At 33.4% G+C, this 27,213-nt stretch overlaps 1 protein-coding gene across 9 annotated transcripts in view; it reads left to right on the top strand.

Annotated features, from left to right (window-relative positions):
* Positions 1–27,213, top strand: part of VPS13B (vacuolar protein sorting 13 homolog B) — a 787,290-nt gene that overhangs the window by 100,056 nt on the left and 660,021 nt on the right. For 7 of the 9 annotated variants that reach the window (XM_069600522.1, XM_069600521.1, XM_069600524.1 and 4 more), the window contains exons 15-16: positions 1,411–1,605; positions 10,378–10,502. In XM_069600522.1, the coding sequence (XP_069456623.1) occupies positions 1,411–1,605; positions 10,378–10,502 (320 nt within the window). Of the gene's footprint in view, positions 1–1,410; positions 1,606–10,377; positions 10,503–23,670; positions 24,206–27,213 lie in introns of those variants that run through there. The other 2 variants (XM_069600530.1, XM_069600531.1) reach the window with 1 other exon arrangement.

The following is a 27,213-nucleotide window of genomic DNA, read 5'->3' as shown; positions in this document are numbered from 1 at the left end:
TGTGTGATTTTGTTCAAGTGAAGTTGACTAACAGACAGAACTAATCTGTGATGATCAAGGTGAGAACATTGGCTGCCCCTGGTGGGGCCCTACCAGTGTGCTTGAAATGTGTGGTGATTACATACATGGAAATTTGTTGAGCTGTATGTTTAAGATTTGTATGCTCTACTGTATATTATATCTTCACTTCTGAAGTGAAGTAGCTCAGCCGTGTCCACTTTTTTGTGACCCCATGGACTGTAACCTGCCGGGCTCCTCCATCCATGGGATTCTCCAGGCAAGAATAGCGGAGTGGGGTGCCATTTCCTGCTCCAAGGGATCTTCCTGACCCAGGGATCAAACCCGGGTCTCCGACACTGCAGGCAGACTCCTTACTGTCTGAGCCACCAGGGACTCCTGTATTTTAATAATCCAAAATAAAGTCTTTTAATATAGTAATTGCTCAATAAATGATGGTTTACAAATTATTTGTGAGTCAGAAAAGAAGAATTGTATGTCCAGCTTAGTTTTAGGCACAGTGTTCCTCAATAATGGCACTATTGACCTTTTGGGCTAGAGAAGTGTCACATAGCACTTACTGTCTTTAGCCAATGCCTGCTAAATGCCAGTATGGTTTCCCTATTCTTGTGATGATGAAAGACGGACAAAACAATTAAATTGCCCTTCCCACATATTTTCACATACCTTCGGCTGGAGGGTCATACTGTTCCTCATTGAGAGTTACAGGTATGGAAATAAGTTCAAGGACCATAGTTGATGGCTTGCTAATGAATTTCATACCCTGGATGTGTGGAAATTTATCTGCATTTACTCTGAGGCTTAGAAAAATTCTGTTAACACTAAAAATACAAAGCCTACCTTGAGATTCTTAGGACTTTATGAGCCTTTAGCATGTTTGTTATTTGTTATTAGTAGATATAATATGGATCAGAAATTTTTCTGTCCTACAAACTTTGCTTATTGTCAGTGTCTTTCAGATTGTCTAGAGTAGTCCACTTAGTCCTTTAGTCATCTAAATGTGAATAATAGAAGATAAAGGCTTTGCAATATCTGGGATTTGGGGGGAAATTATCAAGTTAAGAAAATACTTTCAATGTACTGAGGCATGTAGTTAGAATATTCTAGTTGACTGAAAAAACAAAAAGCTCTAGCTAAAAGGGCATTGATAATTTTGCAGTAAATAGGCCTTTGAAATCTTTTTTCTTTTTCTTAATTAAATATTGGCACGACTTGAGTACTTAAAAATAGAAGGTGTTTCTGTTTGGTTATGGTAAGAGAGTCCCATAGGAAAGCATCATTTCTAGGATAATTTGATGTCACTGCATTATTTGTCACTCTGAAGTGTCTCTAGAGGCCATGGCATACCAGTTATTTCTCCAGAAGTATAAAGTGATCATTATTATTTTCCAGAATTCAAGTAACTTCATGAATACTACAAACTTCCAGTCTCTCCGGCCTTTGCCTTCTGTTCAGATACTAGTGGATAAAATTAATCTGGAACATTCTGTGCCGATGTATGCTGAACAGTTGGTGCATGTGGTCAGCAGCCTTACTCAGCCTTCTGATAATCTGCTTCATTATTGCTATGCACATTGCTACCTTAAGGTATGAAAAGTGAATTTTCCTGTGTATTAGTATATGGTTGGCTTTGGGAGAATGAAATACATCTTTTTTTTTTTTCTGGAGTTGTAGTTTTACAGAATTAGTACCCCATTAGATGAGATTTAAATAAAATATACGTATATAGTTGTTATTCAGTATAATTAACATAAAAATAAAGATGTCCCTGTATTAAAGATTTCTTCAATTATTTGGTGTTAATAACTTGGTATTTATAAGATAATGGCAATTAAAACTTGAAGATTGTATGTATCGTTGATTTTAAGCAATGAGAAATTTTAAAACTAAGGATGTTTTAAAAAATTCATAATTTCTTTCAAGGGAATATTTATGTGAGACAGTGTTTTGCAAAGTGGGCATAACATGTTTGTTTTTAGTAATTTTCCTCTTATTGAATCCATCTTAATTTCTTAATGCAAAGGAAAAGTTTATTACTTTAAGTTGTGAAAGTCGATCAGTCGTGTCTGCCTCTTTGTGACCCCATGGACTCTCCAGGCCAGAATACAGGAGTGGGCAGCCATTCCCTTCTTCAGGGGATCTTCCCAAGCCAGGGATTAAACCCAGGTCTCCCACATTTCAGGTGGATTGTTTACCAGCTAAGCCACCAGGGAAGCCCAAGAATACTTGAGTGGATAGCCTATCCTTTCTCCAGCGGATCTTCCTGACCCAGGAATTGAACTGGGGTCTCCTGCATTGCAGGTGGATTCTTGACCGGCTGAGCTACCAGGGAAGCCCCTTAGATCAAGTTATGTAAAGTTAATTGTTGGAGACTTTGTTCAGCTCTTCCATCGCTCTCTCTCTTTTATTTTTAAATAAATAAGTAATACATTCCAGTATCAGTCAGTCAGTTCAGTTGCTCAGTCGTGTCCAACTCTTTGCAACCCCATGAACTGCAGCATGCCAGGCCTCCCTGTCTATCACCAACTCCCAGAGTTTACCCAAACTCATGTCCATCAAATTGGTGATGCCATTTAACCATCTCATCCTCTTTCGTCCCCTTCTCTTCCTGCCTTCAATCTTTCCCAACATTAGGGTCTTTTCAAATGAGTCAGCTCTTTGCATCAGGTGGCCAAAATATTGGAGTTTCAACTTCAATATCAGTCCTTCCAATGAACACCCAGGACTGACCTCCTTTAGGATGGACTGGTTGGATTTCCTTGCAGTCCAAGGGACTCTGAAGAGTCTTCACCAACACCACAGTTCACAAGCATCAATTCTTTGGCGCTCAGCTTTCTTTATAGTCCAACTCTCACATCCGTACATGACTACTGGAAAAACCATAGTCTTGACTAGACAGACCTTTGTTGGCAATGTCTCTGCTTTTTAATATGCTGTTTAGGTTGGTCATAACTTTCCTTCCAAGGAGTACGCCTTTTAATTTCATGGCTGTAGTCACCATCTGCAGTGATTTTGGAGCCCAGAAAAATAAAGTCGGCCACTGTTTCCCCATCTGTTTGCCATGAAGTGATGGGACTGGATGCCTTGATCTTAGTTTTCTGAATGTTGCGCTTTAAGCCAACTTTTTCACTCTCCTCTTTCTTTCATCAAGAGGCTTTTTAGTTCTTCTTCACTTTCTGCCATAAGGGTGGTGTCATCTGCATATCTGAGGTTATTGATAATTCTCCTGGGAATCTTGATTCCAGCTTGTGCTTCATCCAACCCAACGTTTCTCATGATGTACTCTGCATAGAAGTTAAATAAGCAGGGTGACAATATTACAGCTTTGACGTACTCCTTTTCCTATTTGGAACCAATCAGTTCTAACTGTTGCTTCTTGACCTGCATACAGATTTCTCAAGAGGCAGGACAGGTGGTCTGGTATTCCCATCTCTTTCAGAATTTTCCACAATTTTTTGTGATCCACACAGTCAAAGGCTTTGGCATAGTCAATACAGCAGAAATAGATGTTTTTCTGGAACTCTCTTGCTTTTTTGATGATCCAGCAGATGTTGACAATTTGATCTCTGGTTCCTCTGCTGTTTCTAAAACCAGCTTGAACATCTGGAATTTCACAGTTCATGTATTACTGAAGCCTGGCTTTGAGAATTTTGAGCATTACTTTCATTGCTGTGGCCACTGCTGAGTTTTCCAAATTTGCTGACATATTGAGTGCAGCACTTTCACAGCATAGGTACTTACAAATAGGTAAACTCAGATTTTGAGTAATAAGTATTTTTACTAGGCAGACAGATATATGTAATGTAAGTAGAGAGTGTATATACGTAATTCTGTTTTATGGGCTAAAGGAAACGATGCCAAGCTGAATTTAAGAACAAGTGCTAATGTAAAGTATGAAAATTAGAGGACTGCAAAAATGGACTTTTGACTTTATTGGTTCATGCTTGATGGTTTGATGTTTTAAAGTTCTTAAATATGTGTCTGTATAAAGAGAAACCAACCGAAAGATATTAGTTTTATATCACCTACAGGCATATTTAAATTTAAGACATCAAAATTTGACTGTTTTCAAACCATGCGTAATGGGAAAACACGTTTTTTAGCTATCTGTGCAAAGCTGATTTTTAAGATGTTTGAGAAGGAAATTCTACTCCCTTGATGGAGGAGTTGACAGTATTATGTTTCAAAGAGGTGTAGACACAGGATAGTATGATTCTTTAGGCGCCATTGTTTTAATGATCTATTACAAGTGTTTTATGTCATATGGAGAGTGAAAGTTATATACATAGAGAATATATTACACTTGTACTTTTTTATTTATTCCCAAAATTAATACACTGAGGTGTATTGGCACAACTTGAATATCAGATTATATTTTTAAGAATATCTGCCCTGTTTTATCAAAGCAAGTCTAATTTTGGGCAGTTCTTTCCAAGGTATTATACTTACATGGGATCATTCATTTGGCAAATGCTGAGTTTTTTCTGTTTTGCAGATACTTAAAAATGAGTTAGGCATGCCCCATCCTTGAGGAAAATCATTACCAAAGCTATTGGTCACCAATATGATTGTCATTCATGCTGACATAAAAGTCATTGGTAATATATTAAATGCTCACTTGAACTTCCAGAGAACTGTAAAAGTTAAAGTGTAGTCCAGATAAAATTATGTTTTAGGAAAAGGTCTTCACTCCCTTTTTATCTAGTTGTCGTTTATATTTTAGTCAGACTCCAGCTGTAATGGAAAAGTTAAATGTCCCAGGAAGTTAGTGTTGGGCATAGTATATGTAGAAAAACTTTTCACTGATGTTAAGAATTTTGAATACTCTAAAAAATAAAGCCTTGAATCTTAATAATTTGATTGCATTTAAAAAAATTTAATTGCATTTCTAATGCTTCTTCAGTGAACTAGTACATTTTAAAACTTTAAGGATTTGGTAAAGGCTTTTAGTTTTGTGACTATTTGGAACTGGCTAAAAATACCAATTTGTTATAAAGTTTATAGCAGTTCATGTTACTTTGGGATGATTACTATAACCTTTGAAGACGTTTTCAAAGTTTAATTTCACTTTTACAGTCTTAAAAACCTATAGTGAAGGATTTAAATGTCTATTTCATGTGTTTGGCATTTTAAATTCTAATTTTCAGTTAAATACTCATGCTTAAGTTTTAATGTGTATATGTAAATGTGAATGTATTGACTATGTGACAGGATAGTAGATTCTTCCCCCTTCATGTAATGACATTTATTAATTGAGAGAGTTGGCATGGAAGGAAACATACAGATGGAACTTTCATATATCTTAACAAGTCCTCTTTATTTAACAAGTCCTCTTTATTTAACCGCTAAACCCATCTTTGAATATGTGTGGAATCAAGTAGCTAAGACATTGCAAGGCATCTGAGGTTTGAAGCATATAAAAAATACATTAGTGAAAGCATTCTGTAAATTATAGAAAAATAGATAAATTTAAGGCCTTGTCACATAGGGTGGCAAAGAGTCGGACATAACTGAGTGACTAACACAGTGACTGATTTAAGGCCTTGTTACTCATAAGGATCAGCTATGGCAAATGCTTCAGAGAGATCAAGAAGGTTCTAGTAGGATTAAAACCCTTTGACTTTCTTGGATTTGTGAATATTTAACATCAATTAAAGAGCTCTCCCTGGAGAGTTCAAGGAATTGTGCTTTCATATATGGCTGGTGGATGTGGTATCATTTGGATTTTGAAGGATTTCATAAATTTGAAAACACAAACATTCCAGTTTTCAACATATATACTGTAGTAGAGGCCAGCTTTTCTTTGAAGATTCAGATACTATTTTAGGCTTTGTGGGCTATGAGGCAAAATTTAGGATACCAAATAGGTACGTAAATAATAAGAGAACAAATTTCCATGTATTTGAGTTGACAGAATTAAAAATGCAGGATAGGACTCTATTTTTGTAATATAATTTTACTAATGAGGAGAATGAAATTCTTTTTTTTGGGATAGTTCAGTCACTGAGTCGTGTCCGATTCTTTGTGATGCCATGAACCACAGCATGCCAGGCCTCCCTGTCCATCACCAACTCCTGGAGTCCACCCAAACCCATAGCATTTACCCAACTGGAGTTTAAACTAACTTAGTGTTCCCAATCATCAAATCAGTTGTAAATGTACACGTATAAAACTTATTCTTAGCTTGTAGGTAGTACAAAAACAGTGCTTGGAATTTGACTTGTGTGCTGTAGTTAGTTGACCCTTGTCTTAGAGAAATTTTTGCATATACAGATATGTACAACTTGAGGTCTATAAATGCCCACATGAATAGTCCTCTGTAGCATAATTTTTGGTGGGAATATCAGGAAGCATAATAGTATGTATAATGTGATGCCATTTATGTAAATTAAGAAGATAAAATAGTGCTAAAGATTGTTCAGATATCAGTTCAGTTCAGTTCAGTTGCTCAGTCGTGTCCAACTCTTTGCGACCCCATGAATCGCAGCACGCCAAGCCTCCCTGTCCATCACCACCTCCCGGAGTTCACTCAGATTCATGTCCATCGAGTCAGTGATGCCATCCAGCCATCTCATCCTCGGTCGTCCCCTTCTCCTCCTGCCCCCAATCCCTCCCAGCATCAGAGTCTTTTCCAATGAGTCAACTCTTCGCATGAGGTGGCCAAAGTACTGGAGTTTCAGCTTTAGCATCATTCCTTCCAAAGAAATCAAGGGTTTATAAATGTGTAATAAAAGAACGGAATGCATTCTGAACTCCTGAAAGATCGAGGCATGATGGGGGATGGGGTTCATTGAGACTAGTGTGAGGGTTTACCTTTATTGAGGTAACATGAATACCATAAAGTCATCTTTTTGAAAGAATAGAAATCAGTGATTTTAGTCTTTTCACAGAGTTAAAGCAGCCATCACCATTATCTAGTTCCAGAACGTTTTCATCACCCCCCAAAAAGAAAGCATTAGTATTTCCTCTCCATTTACTCCTCATACTTCTATAAACACTGATCTACTCTCTGTATGTATTTGCCTAGTCTGGATATTTTATGGGAATCATACCACGTACACTCTTTTGTGGTTGACTTCTTTTCACTTAGCGTAATGTTTTTCAGAGTTCATCCATGTTGTCTCATGTATCAGTACTTTATTCCATTTTTATAAGAGAATAATACATTGTGTGGATATGTGCTCTATTTTTTTATGCATTTATCTCATTGGTGGACACTGTTATTTCCAGTATTTAGCTGTTCTGAATAAGATAGCTATGAACATTTCTGTGTAGTTTTTGTGTAAACACAAGTTGCATTACTCTTGGGTATATACCTTGGTGTGCAGCTGTCTGTTCTTTAACATTTTTAGGAGCTGCCAAACTTTTTTTCAAAGGGATTCTTGCATTGTTTTACTGTCCCAGTAGTAGTGGCTCAGGGTTCTTCTCCACATCCTCACTGACACTTGTTACTGTCTTTTTGATTTTAATCATCTTAATGATTGTGAACTGGTGTCTTCATGTGGTTTTGATACATTTCCCTAGTGACTAATGATGTTGAGTTTTCTTTTCATGTGGTTCTTGGACATTTGTTTATATTCTTTGGAAAATATTAAAATCTTGCCCTTATGTATTCTGAAGGCTTTTATTTCATTAATGCTATAGGTGACAGCATGAGAATATTCATTTAAAAAATCTGGGTGATGAAAAAATTTGTTATTACTTATTGTTTCCTAACTTAAATTTTGTTGGAAAAAAATTAGAAAATACTTGGTTTTTCTGCATAAGGTGTCAGTTTCAGTCCAAAGTTTGTTTTTGTTTCAATGAATACCTCACTAGAAACTAGATTTAGAGGGCTTAAGGAATGAGTAGGCAATGAAAAAAATGTATCATTTTACAGCCTACATTTTAAAGATTTTTGCTGATGCCAAATAAGAAATGGAATTTCACTAATGGTTGGAGGGGAGAGGTAGTGGTAAGATTGTTTTTTTCCTTTAAGAGTAAGTGGAGAATCAACCATACGTTTTTGGATAGGGGAAGGAAGTGGTAGGGTGAGGAAGTAAAGCAGTGAAATTGTGAGCTAAAAGATGAGCTAAATCAAATGAACCATCATATTGCTGTTCCAGCATTCTGGAGAAGCCCTTTGTGCTTTTTAGATTTCATTTTCCCCTTATTTAAGAAGAGGTGATTTAGTTCAATTGTTCTCTAATAGAATTTTTTAAGAGATGGCAGTACATGTTTAACTTTTCATTTAACGTGATATATGTCATCTTTCTCAAGTTGGTATTTCCTTCAGCTGAGACTTCTATTAGTAGTTGCACTTAATTGTTTCATACATTCTTTTTGCCTCAGACTATTGGTTTGCAGTGTTAAGTACTTTTATTGTATTTCTAAATTTATGAACAGTCCTAATGAAAACAACCTCAATTCATACAGTGCTGATTTCCCTTTTCTGGATAAAGTATTTGTAATCTTGACCAAGTGTTGTTGAGAGGGTATTTGGTTATATAGGTATTGCAAATCTTCGCGTCTTATTGCTATTATTTAAAAGAGTTGAAAATTGGTTATTTTGAAATAATTATTTTTGATGTGGTAGATAGGCCCTTTTCCCCTGTAGTTTATACTTGAATGTTACCTGGAGTCCTCTCTGGGTAGTTTGTAAATTTAGTAAAAGCTTAAAAAAATTACTGAATAATATGCAGGACTTTCTCCAAAGTCCTTTGCAGTTCTGAAAACAACCAGCAGGGGATCTCCTCAACACCCAGTTTCCATCTGAATACATTAATGATAGCATCTGTGATTATACTGTTGGGACATTTATAGACTATTAGAAAGTAGCTTGAGAGAGTTCTTAGTTGAACACAGATAATCTAGTTTGACAAAGTTTTACCCTGATTTGTACTTTAGAAATATTTGGAAGTTGGGCATTGTTTTAGTAATCATACTTTGTATCAAGTAGTATTGATAATTATAAGTTTCAGAAACCTTTAAATACTGGGTCTTTCAGAGGAAATGTGAAATTCTGAAACTGTATAGTTCCCAGAAGTTCTTTGCATATAGTGTTTCTTAGAGCAAGTCTTCAAAGAATGTAAGTGTGGAATGACTTAATTTTTAAAGTTGACCAGTTAAATATTAGAAACATGCTTTTTTCTTCTCAGTACTTTCTTGTATCTTGGTTAATAGTGGGATTTATAGGAATCAATAGGTATATCACTTCCATTTTTCTTGATAGCAATTAAGTAGGTCTTTTGAAATTGTTTGAAAATGCGAAATTCTGATGCCTGTTTTCCAGAAAATTACTTTGTTTATTGCTAACTGACTTTACAGGAAAAGATTTGACATTGTCAACTTGATAAATTATAGCACAATAGCTTTTTGAGACTGTTTGAAAGTAGTTTAATACTGCTTTCTAAGAAATTGATTATTAGTTTATATTCAAAATTGGTTATTGAGGTATTTTAAATATGTTTTTCTGTAGATTTTAGGAGCTAATATTAATCCTAGAGGTAAGAAAGTTAGTGCTTTATAAACTGAAGGAATAAAAAATAATTATGAAAGATAAACTTCGGGCTTAAACTGCTTTTGCATGTTGTTCAAAATAGTAACTTCATTTTGTATCTCTGTGTGTTTCCAGTTTGAAACATTTACTTTATTGAAAATAGTGGAAGAAGAAATATCATATTCAGTTCTCTGCAGTGTTTCATGTAAAATGTGATATTACATGGATTCTTCCTATTAAGGCAATGTAGTGTTCAGGAATTTTAGGGAGTGTGATCTACTTGTTTTAAGTATAAACATATAAAAAGTAATTCATGCCATTTACCAAATTTCCTGAGGTGAAAAACCTCTTCCCTATCCTTTTTACAAAAGAAAGGGAAAAGATGTAACATTTTTTAGGATATATTTGGATATCCCTTTTGTGTGTGCATACTGTAAGTTGAAGGCAAAATACTTTTAAGATTGTTTTCGTTGTAGTTAATGTTCTTTGAGGCATAAAATGATATAACAGTAATTTATTAATGTTAATATCTGTGATGTGTACAATGTAATCAGTTGTCTTAACAGAATATGTACATTTTAGACTGTAAAATGCTAAGTGAGAATTATGTATAGAGATAAAATATGAAACTTAAAATTGATCAAAAGAACAGTAATCTCTCAGGGATATGAAAGAAATACTTTATATTTAAATTTCTTAATTCTGATTTAGTTAATGTCAAAGTGAATAAAAGAAAATGTTGATGTTTGGGAAGTGCAAAAAGACATTGGAACATATTTAGTGTGCAGCTGTTGTAGAGCAAATTGAAACTGACGTATTTCATCCTGTGCTTATTAAAACTTTGTCTCTGTGAACATTTGGGTCTTTTCTTTTTGTTGCAGATATTTGGTTTCCAGGCAGGACTGACGTCTTTGGATTGTAGGGGATCTTACTGCTTACCTGTACCAATTGTTCCCTCTTTCAGCACTGCTCTTTATGGTAAACTTCTGAAACTACCCACATGCTGGTAAGTATTATGTTAAAGTGTGGTTTATGATAATTTTCAGTTACCTTAGAAGGGGAAAAAAACAATCATATCTGTCTTATGTCAATGTATTAGTTTTATATAAAACTTGAGAAAAATATGTGGAGTTAATACTTCATTTTTTTAAAAACTGTGATGTTAGAAATCTCTTTTAAATATCTGAAATCAATTAGTTTATAGTACTTGTGGTAGAGATAACTTTTGTTGGGGTAATAACTATCAATCCATGTTGCAGCTATAGTAAAATGTTGCTGTTTCACATTGGATAGGAACTGCAAGGGCAAGTTTTTTTTTTTTTTTAAATGAGAGAATACAAAGTTTTTTTTAAAGTTGCAAATTAATAACAAGACCAAGGTATTTCAACTAAATACCAATTTTATGTATATTCCTAACCACTGAGAAAAGTGATTATGTCATTTATTCTTATGACATAAATCTAGTATTTTTGATGTGTCTGTGTACAGTCACTGCATTTGGGCAGAAACTGATTTTAGCCCTTACTTTCATTTAGTACTGGATTCCTTTATTTGGAGGTCACTCTTCCTGAATTAAAAGAGATTTATAGAAAGAGGGTCAGTAGTTACTAATCATACCTTTTTTCCTTCAATCGGAAGCAGTGCTTTTAATGTTAAAGAAATGATTGTTTAACTGTATGAAATAAGATGAAAATATATGAAATTATATACTAGTGAAATATTTCTATATTTTAAAATATGAATTACTTCAATTATTTGAAATACATCTTTGCTTTTTTATCCTAATTAGCAAGCTTATTATTATAGGATTTTATTTTCATTAGTTATTTATGAAAAGCAACATACCTTTCAAAAAATAGATTTGACTTCTTTAAAGTACTTGATTTGTTAAAGATATATTTCCTTGAATAATATATAACTTTTAAAATGAAATTTGTAAAGTAAATGATAACATTTTCAAAGGAATTTGCCTATTGATTCAGAAAATTGAAAAGATACAGAACGTAAAGTAAACTGAGTCTTGGAGCCAGTTTTTCTATAAATTAAATCAGTTAAATGATTTTATTCTTAATTTTTCTTGATAAGTTTAATTTTGTCCTTAGGCGTCATATGGCATATTATGCCTCGTCCATATGCCTCATATGGCACTTATTATATTGGGAGAGATTGCACTTTTCAACTTTGTATTGGTGTTTATATGTTGCATTTGAGCCAAGAATTATATATTCTGATCTATTACAAAATACCATGGGATATGTCCCAGTTGATATTAACTTTAATAGATTCTTGTATCTACTGATTTATTATTCATGACACTAAAATTTTATTAGATACAGTGCTGTATTTACTGTAGAAAATACTTGTTTTTAAAAATAAAGCAGCCAAAATTTCCAAAGTGAGTTATAGACTTTATATGAAAAAAGATGAATATTTAAATAGGTAAGGCTTATTTTAAGGATGTGTGCTGATTTTAAGGATTTTACTCTGAATATTGCCAAATTTGGTTTAAGATATATCTGCTGACATCTGAATGAAAATATTCCAATTAAATACTAAAAGCATGAGATCACAGAATGGTAATATTTATTTGGATGTGATTTGCTTTTGTGCAGTTAAGACCACTTCTCCATTATTTCAGTGGTATTTTTTGCTATGCTTTACGAAAGTATGTTGTTTTGAAATAGTTTCTTTAAGTTGTTTTCCTTAGCGAATACAAAATAAACTATAATTTTTAGCAGCTCTAAATGGAAAGTAATCAATACAAAAATCAGAGAGATATATCTTAGGTAAATAAAGCATATAAAGTACCAGATAAAATATATCATATAATACTTCTGTGGAATAGAAATCATAGGAGAACTGAGAATTTCATTTAATGGTTGCAGGGAGTGAGGATTATGTCAAGTCTGTCCCCATTCACAGTCTCTCCCTTCCTCAGATAATACAAGCTGTTTGGTTTTTTAAAATTCACATTCCAGAATTTCTTAAGGCATATTTATCATGCTCTGTTTGTATTTCATGCAATAATGAGAAGAGCATATTCACTACAGACCATAGCTTTTGAAACAAAGGCATTTTATAGTACACTGAAAAATTTTTACTTGGTATGTTATTAATGTAAATCTAGATTTTATTTAAGTCAGCAAAATAGTTTATACTTTTTAAAATATTTCTAAATTGGGATGTTAATTTTATATGAATCTTGAAAGTAATAATATTTAATCAGGTCTGGTAATTTTAAAAATATGTGAATTAAGTAACATTGAAAAAAGGTTATCTTCCATTTAAATATTCATGGTAAAATATTTTAATCTCAGTGAGTAAGCTATTACAAAACTTTAGTTTGTTAGATTTTTTTTTTCCAAGATATTTTGGTTATATTGTATCTTTTATTCTATATTATGTAGTTTTCAAACATATAAAAATAAGCTTTTCAGAAAAGCTTTTTTATTATTTTGTATCAGGTAAAGTTTAGTTGTTTTAGTTTCTTGGAACAGGATTGAAATGTGTAGGATGTAGTGACAAAAACAGTGACCAATAATATTTAATGGGATACATTTTGAGCAGTTAATTTAAATTTTCACTTGATTCTTTTCAGTTATGAGTTTTTTAAAAAGGGCAGTAAGCGATTGATTAAAGGGCAATAAAGTATGAGCATTGTTATTGCTAGCAGAATTAAGCATTGGTCTACTGTTCATACTTATTTTTAAAATTTCTACAGTGATGACGATTTTAGGCTTTTAGATGTACTCTTAGCATTGCCATTTTTCTCAAAACAGAGAAATGATATATATTTCAACTCTTTTAAATGTTTTGACTGAAATATTAATATCTTATAGAAAAGTACATATATTACAGTGTTTCATAACTGGAGTGAGTGCTTGGTAACCAGCTTAAGAAACAAAATATCAGCATCCCGAAAGCCTCTCTCTTCCATCTTCCTCCAGTATTAGCCATTATTCTGATTTCTAATAGTGTATATTCTTGGATTTAATGTAAATGGAATCATACTTAAATTTGTGAGGTTCATCCATCCTGTGTAATGTGACTTCAGACTATTGGCTTTTGTCAGTATACAGTGTTACATTACATGAACACTGACAATCTACACGTTCTTGATCTGCAGTTTTAATTTAAAAATAAGTACTTGAAGTTTGTGTCAGTTTCTTTTTTATTCCTTTGCCATTTTTTCCTTTCCTTTAAGATGTCTCAGTTGTGTTAAGGGACATTTGATGACATTAAGTATTTTTCTGTGTTTTGATAGTCAGTGTGCTAAGTGTTAGGATTGAGGAAATAGTAAATTATAATATAGTGAAGTTGAAAGATATCTCCTCACCATAAAAACTTACAATCTAGTAGGGAAGACACTAGACATATGTGAAAACAGTTGTCATTAAATTGCAAAATTGAGGCTTAAGCAGAATGTCTTGTTGAAAGAAATGAGAGAATTTCTCTAAGACCTCAGGAATAACTTCAGAGAAGAGACATTACAATTGGGCTTTAATGGCTGAACCAGTCAGATATCCAATTCTTGAAAGGCTAGTTAGGGTGTAGAGGCTTTTAGGTGACAACATTGTCAAACAGTAAGGGTTATTAGTTCATTAAATCTGTGAATGAATACAGTGGGGGAAGAATTTGGAAAGTTACTTCAGGCTTGTACACAAGTGAGGATGTCTACGTTTTCCATATGAACACTTAAAAATAGTTATAGAGTTAATCAAATGTTCATTAGTCCTATTTCTTTATGATCCAGCTTATTAAACTGCAACCATAATACAGTTTTGAGTTCAGTTTCTCCTATAATTGTGGGTTCAAAAATCTTACTCATAAGTAAGATCAAGTGATCTTACTCATAAATAAATTTGTAAATTCAGTGAAAAATTGGAATGGCTTAGAAAGTCATGGAGAAGGTAACTTTTAAGCAGGTTATTAAAGAATGGGTAGGAGTTGAAAGAGAATACTGTACTTTTTTATAGAGTGTTAGGTTATTAGTTTAATAACGCTTTCCTAACAACCCTGTGAGATTAATATTCCCTCTTATAAAACTAAAGCTCAGAGAGGTTACATAACTTGTCCAAAGTCACACAGTTCCTAGACAAGGATTCTCACGGAGGGTTATTTAATTCCAAAGTCCTTGATCCCTACCTTACCTGAAAGGAATGAAGGTTTACATTATCTTTTGTTAATTATCTTGCCTTATAGTTAATACAGATTTCCACATGTAGAGAGGCTAGTTATGATAGTATAGCTAATATGAATTTTCCTAGTAGCAATTAATGGTAAATAGATATTATTGTGCTGCTAATCTCAGAGAATTGGAGTTATTAGGGTTAGGTGACATATTAGGTATTACGTCAATTTCTGAGTCATATTTATGGCATAGCTTTGATATATGGTCATCTATGATTGAACATTTTATACACAGGGAGTTAGCTACTTTCTGAGACAGCCATAGTCATTGTTGGGCAGCTCTAAAGCTCTTTCTTATATTGAATTGAAATCTGTTTTCTTGTTTCTTCTTTCTTCATAATTATTGCTTGCTGATTTATATCATGAGCCATTTTCATACTCGTAGTAACGGGGGAAAACACATATTTCTTTACAAGTTTAGGGTTTCCTCTAAGTATCCATTCTTAGTCCAATGCCAAAGGTATCATGGTTTTGGCTAGTGAAGTTGTTGAGCAGTTTATTTGTGGGAGGAAGATACTTCTGTGGAATCTGTGTTTAAGTTCAGTGTTAAATAGAAAATACAGGATTTGGTGCTAGCAGGTTCATGGTATTGATGAGGAGAGGTGGGTCAGATAACTGATCATTTGCTTCCCTGAAATAGAAACTGAAGCAGCCATTTTTCTGCCGTATGAATTAGTGCTTTTAGCTCTAATGGAAGCTGGGCCCTTCAAGTATAACAAAAATGCCTGTTACACTTATTAGTAAACAGAGTAAGTAACCCATCCCACAGGGCTAAAAACAGTGTTTGCTCAACTACCCAGTTTGAGGCCGCAGAAGACATAAGAGTTGGGTGTTTTTAATGTTACTCTAGATAGATCTTTTTTGTTCCTTTGTTTCCAAAGCTGTATTTATTATAATCTATCTGCTTTTGTGATTAACGTTGTCTGTGACAGAATGTAAGATATAACTGGTAAGATGTAACTGAGATGTTAACTCTCTTATTTCCATTTGAGTGGCAACAGCCTGATTTCCAGCTTTGGTTCTTCTGGTGTCTGGAATATTCTTTCATGAAACGTTTCTAACTGAAAAGAAATACCAATATCATCTACTACAGCCTTCTTATTTCAAAGATGAAAAACTGAATCCCAGCGAGGTCAAATTACTTAGTTATGAGCACACAGTTAATATCAGTACCTGAACTTGATTTTCATTTTCTTGATTCAGAGTTCTTTCAAGTGTATCACAACACCTTAAAAATTACTATCGTTTTAATTTCTATCATGGTGAAATATACCTAACATAGAGTTTATCATTTTATCCATTTGTAAGTGTGCAGTTCTGTGGCATTAAGTACATTCATATCATTGTGCTGCTGTTAACCACCATTCATATTACCACTCTCCACAAATGTTATATTCTGTACCCATTAAAACAGTAACTTCCATTACTCCCTTCAGCTCCTGGTAACTACTATTTTACTTTCTGTCCCTATGAATTTGGCTATTTCAGATACCATATGTAAATGGAATTATTGAATATTTGTCCTTTTGTATTTGACCTACTTCATTTAGCATAAAGTTTTCAAGGTTCATCCATGCTGTAGCCTATATTTCTTCCCCTCCCCTCTTCCTCCCTCCTTTCCTTCCTTCTTTTTCATTCCTTTTTTCCCCTCATAGTTCAGTTAAAGAATCTGCCTGCAATGCAGGAGACTGTGGTTCAATTCCTGGGTGGGGAAGATCCTCTGGAGAAGGAAATGGCTACTAACTCCAGTATTCTTGCCTGGAGAATCCTATGGATAGAGGAGCGTGGCAGGCCATAATCCATGGAGTCGCAAGAGTCGGACACGACTTAGCGACTAAAAAAAGAGAGAGAGAGAGAGAGCGAGAGACAGAGAAGGCATTTCATTGTATGTAAATGTCAGATTTTGTTTATCTATTCATGCATCAATGGATATTTGGGTTATTTCTACCGTTTAGCTATTGTGAATAACGCTACTATGAACATGAGTGTGCAAATTATCTGTTTGAGTCCATTCTTCCAGTTCTTTTGGGTATATACATAGGAGTAGAATTGTTGAATTATATGATAATTCTGTGTTTAATTTTTTGAGAAATTGGTATTCAGTGACTGCACCATCATATTCTCATTAGCAATGCACAAGGTTCCAGTTTCTCTATCATTACCAACTCTTGTTATTTTCCATTTTTTTATAATAGCCATCATATTGAATGTGAAATTTATCTCACTGTGGTTTTGATTAGCATTTCTCTAATGATTAGAGATTTTTTTGAAGGAATTTTACATACAATATTATATTACTTTCAGGTGTAAAACAGTGATTCAACATTTAAATTATGAAATGATCTTGATAAGTCTAGTAACCATCTGTTACCATATAAAGTTTTTACATTATTATTGATTGTATACCCTATACTGTATATACATCTCCATGACTTATTTATTTTATAACTGGAAGCTTGTACCTCTGAATCCCTTTTATCTGTTTCATGCAACCCCCTTACATGCCTCCATCTTTTCAAGTGTTTACTGGCCATTTATAATCATCTTTGGAGAAATATATGTTTAAGTCCTTTGCCCATGTTTAAATTGGACAGTTTTTATTGTTGAGTTGTAGGTGTTCCTTATATATTCTGTATATTAATCCCCTGTTATATAGATGTTCTTTTGTAAAGTTTTTCTCCAATTCTGTTGGACTCTTGCTTTTTAATGTTAAGTCGTCTCTACCTTAATTTAACTCCAAAGCCAGAAGCTGAGTTTATGTCTCTTATATCATTTGCTTTTTGTTTGAAATTTTAACTTTCAGATTTGACACTTATTTTCTTAAGAATTGGTATAGCTTAAGCAAGTAGAAGTGTTAATTTTGTTTCTTTAGAATAAGTCTACCTAATTTGGGGAAGAGAAGAAATAGCTGAATTTGTTAGGGTTGTTTACAAGTTTATCTTTTCAGTATTTTTTGCTTTTACTGTTTGTGAGATTATTACTTGTAATTGTTTTTCTGCAGAATGATTTTATACCTTTCTGTGATATAGGGAGATAGTTTTCTGTTTAATTTTCTCATTTTAAACATGTTTTAAAGATATATATTTGTTGAGTTCTTCAAAAGGTAGATATAGTGCTTGTCATAGAATTTACAAATCTTTAGATTATAGACAAGCTCAGTACTGCAAAATAGAATCAAAATTAAAATAGATGAACAGTCAGTTAAATGACCATTCACCTGATTACTTTCTTTCATTTAGAATAGTCTTTAGGAGGACACAGAAGTTTTTAAAAATAGTAAGAAGGTTGGGATCTTAGTACCTATTTTTAACATAAATTTATAAACACCTCACGGTTCCCATTCTGGGTTGACATATATATATATGTCATATTTTGAAATTCATATACATATTTATTTTGTCACCTTTTTGTTATTAGGAATAGGAGTTACTAATTATGGAAACTTTTTAAAAATAGGTAATGGTGCAGGAATCCAAATTATTTTGGGGAGTATTATTCATTAAAAAAATACTATCTCAGGCCTACTGTTCATTGTTATTCAATTTGAAACTGAAGAGAATATTGAAATATAGCTCTTTGAGGCTTTATTAAATGGTAAGTTAGTTCAGCCAAGACACTTATTCTGATTACAAGATTATTTCTTTAGTGATAGAGATTAACACTGAGTTTAACGATCTGATGCTAGAGAATTTGTTTTAACAAATCCAAGCAGATACGAACACTGAGATGTGTGTGGTCACATAGCTAACTGTCTCAGGATAGACTGGGATTCATGTTAGACTCCGAAAAGATCTAGCAGTGTTCGCTTTGTAGCTCTGTCCCATCCTCTTGAAATGGACATACATTGCGGATAACAGGTTTTTAATTCAAAGTGTACTTTCTTCATCAAAGTAAGATTCAAATTTATTGAAGTGTGTGAATGGCATCTGAAAGTGGTACTTTATTTCAGATAGCTATACAGTTCTTAATAATGGATCTTTTGAAGAAGCTTAGGGAAGTTTGAGAGTAAGACATATAGCAATCTTCATTTGTCTTGGCTCAATTCATAGATTGATTTTGAGTGTGAACTTTGAATTTCCTTAGAAAAGTCTCTTTTTTGGGGGGGGGTCTACCTAAAATTTAGATTAGACACACAAGAATGTCATATTTTGTGAGACCCTAAGCAAAGAGTAAGTCTACATTTTATAGGTTTGAAGGAAACAAAATATGTGTTTTTTTTTTAAATCTCATTAGCCTACGCATTAGAGATCCTTAAGCATGATCACAATGAAAATAGTCCATCTGATCAATTTCTCCATTACATCATATGGTAAATTTGATTTGGAAAGTTCATAGTACAAACTGTTCTCATTATAGTTTTTTTCTTTTGATTTGGGTAACTGGCTGAATTTTGTTCTTTTTTTTATTGTAATAACTTCCTTTGTAGCAAATGGTTAGGTCTCACTAATACTGTGTACTGAGGTGCTGTATTTTTATATGAACTGTAATCTCAGGTCAGGCGTACAACAGTGGACTCATGCTGGATGCTCTGTGCATGATGTAACTTAATCTTCCATCTTATGGGAGTCTGTGTTGTGTGACTTGCTCTGTTTTATTAATTCAGTCATCTTTTTATTATAAATCAAGCATTTCTTTGCATATTTCTTAGAATCTATTTTGTCTTGCTCATACTGTTTTTGTCTTCTACTAACTTTTAAAAAATGCTTAATTTTTCTTCTTTGTCTTTATTGAGTTGATCAAAGCAAAGAAGGCTGACCAGATTAGACAGGATGTGTGTTTTCCTCAGTTTTTGAAGAGTATTCCCCAATTTGCTACAAGTTTTTAAAAACACCAGTGAGGTTTTTCACTATGTTTATCTGCCTTTGTGCAAAGATTGTTTTTTATTTATTCATTCAGATCTATCCCACAGATAAGTGATGAATGCCCATTGTGTGCCATATGCATTGCAGGGCCCTGACTAGAGACGCACTAATAAACAAAATAGGCAAGATACTTACCTAATACAGCAGCAGAGAATACTCAGTATGTTAAAGGAATCTTAAGGAGAGGAAAAACTGCTTTAAGAGGCAGTTTATATTCTCTTTTATATATATATATATATATATATATATATATATACATATATATATAATATAACTAAAATCTAGTTATAAAATTGTCCTTTTTTCTGTTTTGGGCCTTGGAAGGAGGTACCTAATATTTTAGCATTATTCAGTATTTTTCTGTTTAATTTTATATATGATATATGTTTGAAATGAAAACCGTCTAATTAGTAGTAAAGCAAATGGTGATTGGAACTGAAATATAGGTTCTCACAGATAAATGAGGACTAATTGCATTAATAAATTGAATCTATTGTTTTTCCATTTTCCAGCTTTTGAAAACATTCTTCAGTTATTATTGAACGATTTGTAGAGTATATTTGATAATTATGGACTTAGTGTTAGCTTTTCTAAAAATTTGATTTCTCAGCAGTTATTTTAACATGTATATAATCTCCAGTATTTATGGAGGTTAATTTATGTTAAGGCATTTAAGACCTATTTATAAGTACAGATACTTAATTACATTTTTACTTTATAGTCTTAATTCCACTTTTCTACATTATAATGTTTAGTGTAAATATATCTCAGCAATCTGTAAAGTCTTTCTGATTAAAATATTTTTTATTATAAAGTATTAAAATAAATGTGTTCATGTGAAGATACGTTCTTTGATTACAAATTACTGAGGTTAATTTTTTGGGCAGGACTTTCAGAATATCATTACTTCATCATCACAGCTCATGCTAACAGTTACTTTTTATATTCATTGGGAAGTACTTGTATTTCTAATTTGCATGTAAGTTACATTTGAAAAACTCATGTATGGAATTATTTTTTAACTTATGTGTCTGTGAGAAATTTGTGAGAGAACTTTAATAACACAGACTTAATAATAGCATATGTGTGCTAGGAGCAGTGCTGAGTCTTATATGCACTATCTCTTTAATCTTCATGTAACCTTCTGAGATAGATACTACTGTACACATTTTATACATATCTTTCTTTGCCTTAGCTTCTTAATGCTTATACAAATAAATAGTGAAGCTAGAATTCAGTTTTAGGTCTGTTTGAATCTAGTCCCCAAATTAGCAGTTCCTTCCACCAGTGATGAGTATATTGCAAGTTGCTGTTAAGATTGCGTCCTTAAACCTCCTTTTACGGAAATAACTTGGCAAACTTGTATTTAATTTATAAATAAAATAAAACAAAACTTTATTGAGGTATACTTCATATAGCATAAAATTCACGCTTTTTCAGTGTACAATCCAGTGATTTCTAGTAACTTTACTGAGTGGTGCAACTGTTAACATAAGTCAGTTTTAGAACACTTTCATCCCTCCAGTAAGATCCCTTATGTCTATTTACATTTAATCCCCATCTCCAGCCGTAGGTAATCACTAATCTACTTTCTTTTTCCATATATTTATCTTTACTGGCATGTAAATAGAATCATACAAAATGTGGTGTCCTATTTCTGGCTTCTTTTACTTACCATAATATTTTTGAAGATCATCATTGACACACAGCATGTGTTAGCAACTAACATCTCTTATTCTACATCTCTGTGTGGCTTTCTTTACCTGAGTAAAATGTAGTCAGACTTACAAATAACTATCCTTACTATTATCCAGAGATATTTAAATTCATAAGTTGGATGAGGAGTTTCACAACCTTGTTACAATTGCTGCTGTTAACTGTGATGTTCTAATGTTGTGTCATTAGCCTCTTCTTCAATCTTATTAGACATAAACCTTTGCCATAATTTTTGGGAAATTATAAAGGTGGGGATGGTGTTCGGACTCCTTTTTGCTCTGTGATTATTAGTATTAAAACTCACAAATATAGAATTTAATCTGTATCAGAGTTGTCTGTCTCAGGGAGATGAATAGCTGGTAGTGGGTAATTTTCTTTCTTTCTTTCTTTTTTTTTAATTGGGACTTCTCTGATAGCTCAGTTGGTAAAGAGACCCTGGTTTGATTCCTGGGTCAGGAAGATTTGCTGGAGAAGGGATAGGCTACCCACTCTAGTATTCTTGGGATTCCCCCCGCCCCCACCTTTTTTTTTTTTTTAAATTAGATATAGGTAAGTTAACTCACTTTGAAGATGCCTGGTCTTGTCATTATATATCATTTTTGCATCTTGACTGGTTTTACTTTTCACATCTACATTTATACCCCAAGAGCATATAGTTGACTTTCAATAAATGCTCCTTAAAATGAGCCAAACTAGAATTTAATTAATTTTATAAATATTTTAAAATCAGTTGCCTTTTGAAGAGGATGGAAAAAAAAACAGATGTGTTCAGTCTCATTAATGTTTAAGGAAGAGAAGGCAGGCAAACTACCTAAACTCAGTTTCCTTTTTTGTTCATCTTTAATTTTTTAATAAGTGAAGCTGTGATATTCTAAAGCAGTATTCTTTTAGAGTCTAGCATCTAAAGAGAAATACAAGTTAAATGTATCATTCAATTTAATATCAATTGAAGATATTAAAGAATGATACATTTCTTCAATTTTTATTCAGTCTGATAAATGCAATTTAGATATGAGTACTCTTGGCGTTTCTCTCTTTAGATATGTCTTTTTTTTTTTTAAGTTTCATGATGTTCTTTCTTTTAACTGATTTTGGGAAGAATAATGTTTGGTGAATGCTTAATTTTTAATACTTAATTTATATCTCAAAGTATTGTTGTCTTATTCTCATAAACTTCCTGTAACTTAAAAAATTACAGAAATACTTAGGGGTCTGGTTACACCAAGAAGTACTGTGTAACCATAGCAAGCTTTCATAGTACTTCAGAGCTACATAGAATGTGATTTATAAACTTCTCTTTAATGGTTTATAATATGAATTATACCAGTATTTTCAGCAACATTTTCATTTTAAAATTAGACTATAATTTAAATGCAACAAAGTTCAACAGTTTTATATGACAACAATTTAGTGATTTTCTACAGATACCTATAGTCATGTAGCCACCATCAAAATCAAGTTATGGAACCTTTCTGTCACCCCTCAAAAATCTCTTCTGTTCAGTCCCTCTTTCTTCCTCCTGGAGTTTGTCAGCTTTTGATGGGACAGTTAGCTCATGGTAAAGGTATGGCCTGTTTAAACTCTATTCTTGTAGGGGATGCCTGGCTGGCAGCTTGTTAGCTTGCAGCCCACTGTTTCTTGCTCTGCTGTTCCATCCTTCACTCAAACCTGTCAGGTGACTGGTTCTCTTCACTAGGGCTTCTGGGTTTCTTTAGCTCAAAAGGCTGCCAGAGACTGAGGCAAATAGCATTTTCAGTTACATAATAATGGATTTTGAGGCTGGGTTTTATATACACACTTTCATGTATCTCCATTTGATTTCATTGAGCATTTTTTTATGTTTTCAAAAGATAATTTACAAAGAGTAATAAAAATAGGAAAAGAAATGTGATTTTAATGTGAGATATCATGGGACTCTAATGTATTTTGTGACAATAAGCATAGTAGTTTAACTCTGAAAAAAGATTAACTTAAAAAAATTGTTTTACTGTTGTTCTGCATATTTGACTTAATTAGATGAATGTATTTACAACCTTATATTTCAAGTTAAAATTTTGACCAAAATTGCATTTGAAGTAACAGTTTGTTCATATCAGAAAGAATAGTGATACTATATAAATCCATGTAAGTTTATTTTTATTTATATTTCTTTTGGGGAGTTGAAAAATAATAGAAGTGAATCTAGGCTTTATTTTGATTAAAGATGTTTTCCTCCTAAATATGTCATTAATTCATCTATAATTTTGTTTTGATAGAATGATTTTTAAATAACATTTATGTTTTAAATTTTTAAATAATGTCTCAATTAGCTTTATATGGATATTAGTCCAGAATCTTAAATTTAACAGTTAATAGAATTGATTATGAACATGTTTTCATCTGATGTTTTATTTGTATCTTTCTTAGTACTGTTACTAGGGGCTTCCCTGGTGGTTCAGATGGTAAAGAATCTGCAGTGTGGGAGACTGGGGTTCAATCCTTGGGTCTGGAAGATCCCCTGGAGAAGGAAATGGCAACCTACTCCAGTATTCTTGCTTGGAAAATTCCATGGACGGAGGAGCCTGGAGGGCTACAGTCCATGGGGTCCCAAAGAGTCGGACATGACTGAGTGACTAACACTTCACCTTCTAGTACAATTACTAACTTGTAAAATCTTTGTTTATTTTGATTTGCGATTTAGTTTGGTTACTTTCAACACTTTGCCAAATTTTAGGTATAAAAGATTCAATTATGAAATTATAAATATTGTCAGTCATTGTATTACTAATGTTTTTATATTTAGCTTGTAGAATACATTTGTTTAGAATATTAATGCATTATTGTTTAAAAAAACATTTCCTGGAAAGACCAATTTTTATGTGTTAATAGCCCTACCAGTTTTTTTGGATCATATTTTGATTCTGATTTTATAATATGTTTAAATAAATGACCAGTTGAAAAAGACTTACTTCTATAGTTTTTAATTGAGTGTGTATGAGTATGGAATTAAAAAGACATGAAAAACACAACTGTAGGTAAATATCATTTATCTTTGTACTAGTTAGGTTTTCCCCTTTGATCCTTTAAGCAGGGGCATGAAGAGCATGCAACATATCCCAGAAAGTATTGGTCCATTGAGAACAAAAAGTTTCTTTTGATTCTGCTTTTGGAAAATCTGGTGTTCAACAGGCAATTTTATGATTAGTTGGGTATGAAGTTGTATAGGTAATTATGATCCATCTCTTTCTCTTGTTAAACGTTTTAAACTTTGTAAAATTGTTTAGTGTTGCCAAGTGAACATTTATAATTTCTTTTTAGAGTATTGCCTTTAAATTTGATCTTTCAGCATTGGAGAGTATTGCTTTAAGACTTACATCTCTTTCTATAAGAAGAATAATAACAAGTCTTTTCTCAGTGTTCAATTTTATCTAGGTACAGGAGTGGGAGACGCTTTGTTCTGTCTCAACGTCAGTGTTTTCTATGACAGCATCTTATTCTAGTGACAGTATCTTTTAAATACATCTGTGTTTCATTATTTCTTTGGAACTGAAACTTGAGTATATTGAAAATAATTCTAAGTTGTTAGTATACAGTGTCCTTATTAAAAGAGAAATATCTTGGTTAGAAAGCACTACATTTAGTTTAAAGGTTTTTCTTTTTTTTTTTTTTTTTGTAATTGCCTCTGAATTACTTTCTTGTGTTTGGTGATTTAATCTCTTTTAACACACTAACTTCAAATATAGAAACAAATAATCACTGGAGGTCCCTGTGTTCAAAAGATCATACAGTGCATAGTTTGTCATAGAAGAAAATCTCTTACGAACAGCATCATAATACTCTTGTATAACATTTTGACTTAATTCCACTGCATACAGTGATTTCTTTGAACCTCACAACCGACATTTGAAATAAACAAGTCAGTTATTTTTACCTCTTTTAATAACCTCTTTTTCAGAAAACTAAGATCATGGCATCTGGTCCCATCACTTCATGGGAAATAGATGGGGAAACAGTGGAAACAGTGTCAGACTTTATTTTTTGGGGCTCCAAAATCACTGCAGATGGTGACTGCAGCCCTGAAATTAAAAGCCGCTTACTCCTTGGAAGAAAAGTTATGACCAACCTAGATAGCATATTCAAAAGCAGAGACATTACTTTGCCAACAAAGGTCTGTCTAGTCAAGGCTATGGTTTTTCCAGTAGTCACGTAGGGATGTGAGATTTGGACTGTGAAGAAAGCTGAATGCCGAAGAATTGATGCTTTTGAACTGTGGTGTTGGTGAAGACTCTTGAGAGTCCCTTGGACTGCAAGGAGATCCAACCAGTCCATCCTAAAGGAGATGAGTCCTGGGTGTTCATTGGAAGGACTGATGTTGAAGCTGAAACTCCAATACTTTGGCCACCTGATGCGAAGAGTTGACTCATTGGAAAAGACCCTGATGCTGGGAGGATTGGGGGCAGGCGGAGAAGGGGATGACTGAGGATGAGATGGCTGGATGGCATCACTGACTCGATGGACATGAGTTTGAGTGAACTCTGGGAGATGGTGATGGACAGGGAGGCCTGGCGTGCTGCGATTTATGGGGTCGCAAAGAGTTGGACACTACTGAGCGACTGAACTGACTGACTGACTGAACTGTTATAGATATGGAAATGGATGATTAGGAAAGATGATGCAATGGATTGAGAGAGATGAAATCTGCCGTATCTAGAAATCCACTTATTCTAGATGTTCTAGAGGTCTAGTTAGTGTTGGTGATGGAGCCATTAATAGTAGTTGGTAATAACAAGTTTTTGATAATGACTTTGATTGTATTCTTCATTATAATTTATAACTTTAAAAATATTTCCATTTTCGTAGATGAATCTGTTAATTCTCAGCACTTTTTAAGTTTTAACTTTTTTTTTTTAAATTTTTTTACTTATATGGCTGTTATGAGTCTTAGTTGCAGCATGTGTGGTCTAGTTCCTCAACCAGGGATTGAACCTAGGCCTGCTGCATTGAGCGTTCAGAGTCTTTGCCACTGGACCACCAGGGAAATCCCATTCAGTTGCTTTAAAAATAATTTTTTGGTACCTGTCAAGTGCGAACTGTTGTGTTGTAGGCCTTCGAGTCCCAATATGAGTAAGATACGAGTCTTTTCATTTTCTTTCTTGATTCTCTAAGTATTTAGAGAGGAGTTCTTAGTCATTGGTGGCTCAGATGGTAAAGAATCTGCCTGCAGTGCAAGAGACCTGGGTTCGATCCTTGGGTTGGGAAGATCCCCGAGAGAAGGAAATGGCTGCCCACTCCAGTATTCTTGCCTGGAGAATTTCACGGACAGAGGAGCCCAGCCGGCTATAGTCCAAGAGGTCACAAAGAGTCAGACATGACCGCCTTCACTCACTCTCAGTTACCAGCTAATACATACATCTGAAGCCAAATATGTGTAATTTGTTTTTGGAAGAAAGTTCTCTTTATGTCATTATCCTGCCTAAAACACTTTGCTTCTCATAGCTTTTATTGTAAAGATTAGAACATTTAAAACTTTCAGTGATACCCTCTGTTGTCTGGCCCCTTCTTAACTGTCTGGATTCATCTGAGTATCTTCCTCTTTATCCCTTCCCAACTTCTTGCCTTTTTCAGTGTATTTTTTTTTTAAAGCCAAGTCTTTCACCATATTGTCTCAGTAGTCAGTAGCCTAAATAATTTTTACTCACTCCTCAGATACTGACTCAACTGGTATTTTCTCTGGATCATCCCCCTATTATATTTTTTAACAGATTATTTTTCCTGCTTTGCATTGTACTTTTCATAGGAGTGATTTTTACACTTTTTTTGGGGGGGGGTAATTATTTAATAGCTTTTTCCCTTTTTACATTAAGTTCAGTAAGGACCATCTCTTTTTCTATGGAGGTCATTAATCTTCAAAACCTTGAAATTATGGTAAATATAAGTAAATACTTACTGACATGCAGTTGCTAATTTCTT

Source organism: Ovis canadensis, chromosome 9 (genome assembly GCF_042477335.2).
Source record: "Ovis canadensis isolate MfBH-ARS-UI-01 breed Bighorn chromosome 9, ARS-UI_OviCan_v2, whole genome shotgun sequence".
NCBI classification, from domain to species: Eukaryota; Metazoa; Chordata; class Mammalia; order Artiodactyla; family Bovidae; genus Ovis; species Ovis canadensis.
The sequence above is the reverse complement of the archived record's forward strand: the minus strand, read 5'-3'. Positions and strand labels throughout refer to the sequence as shown.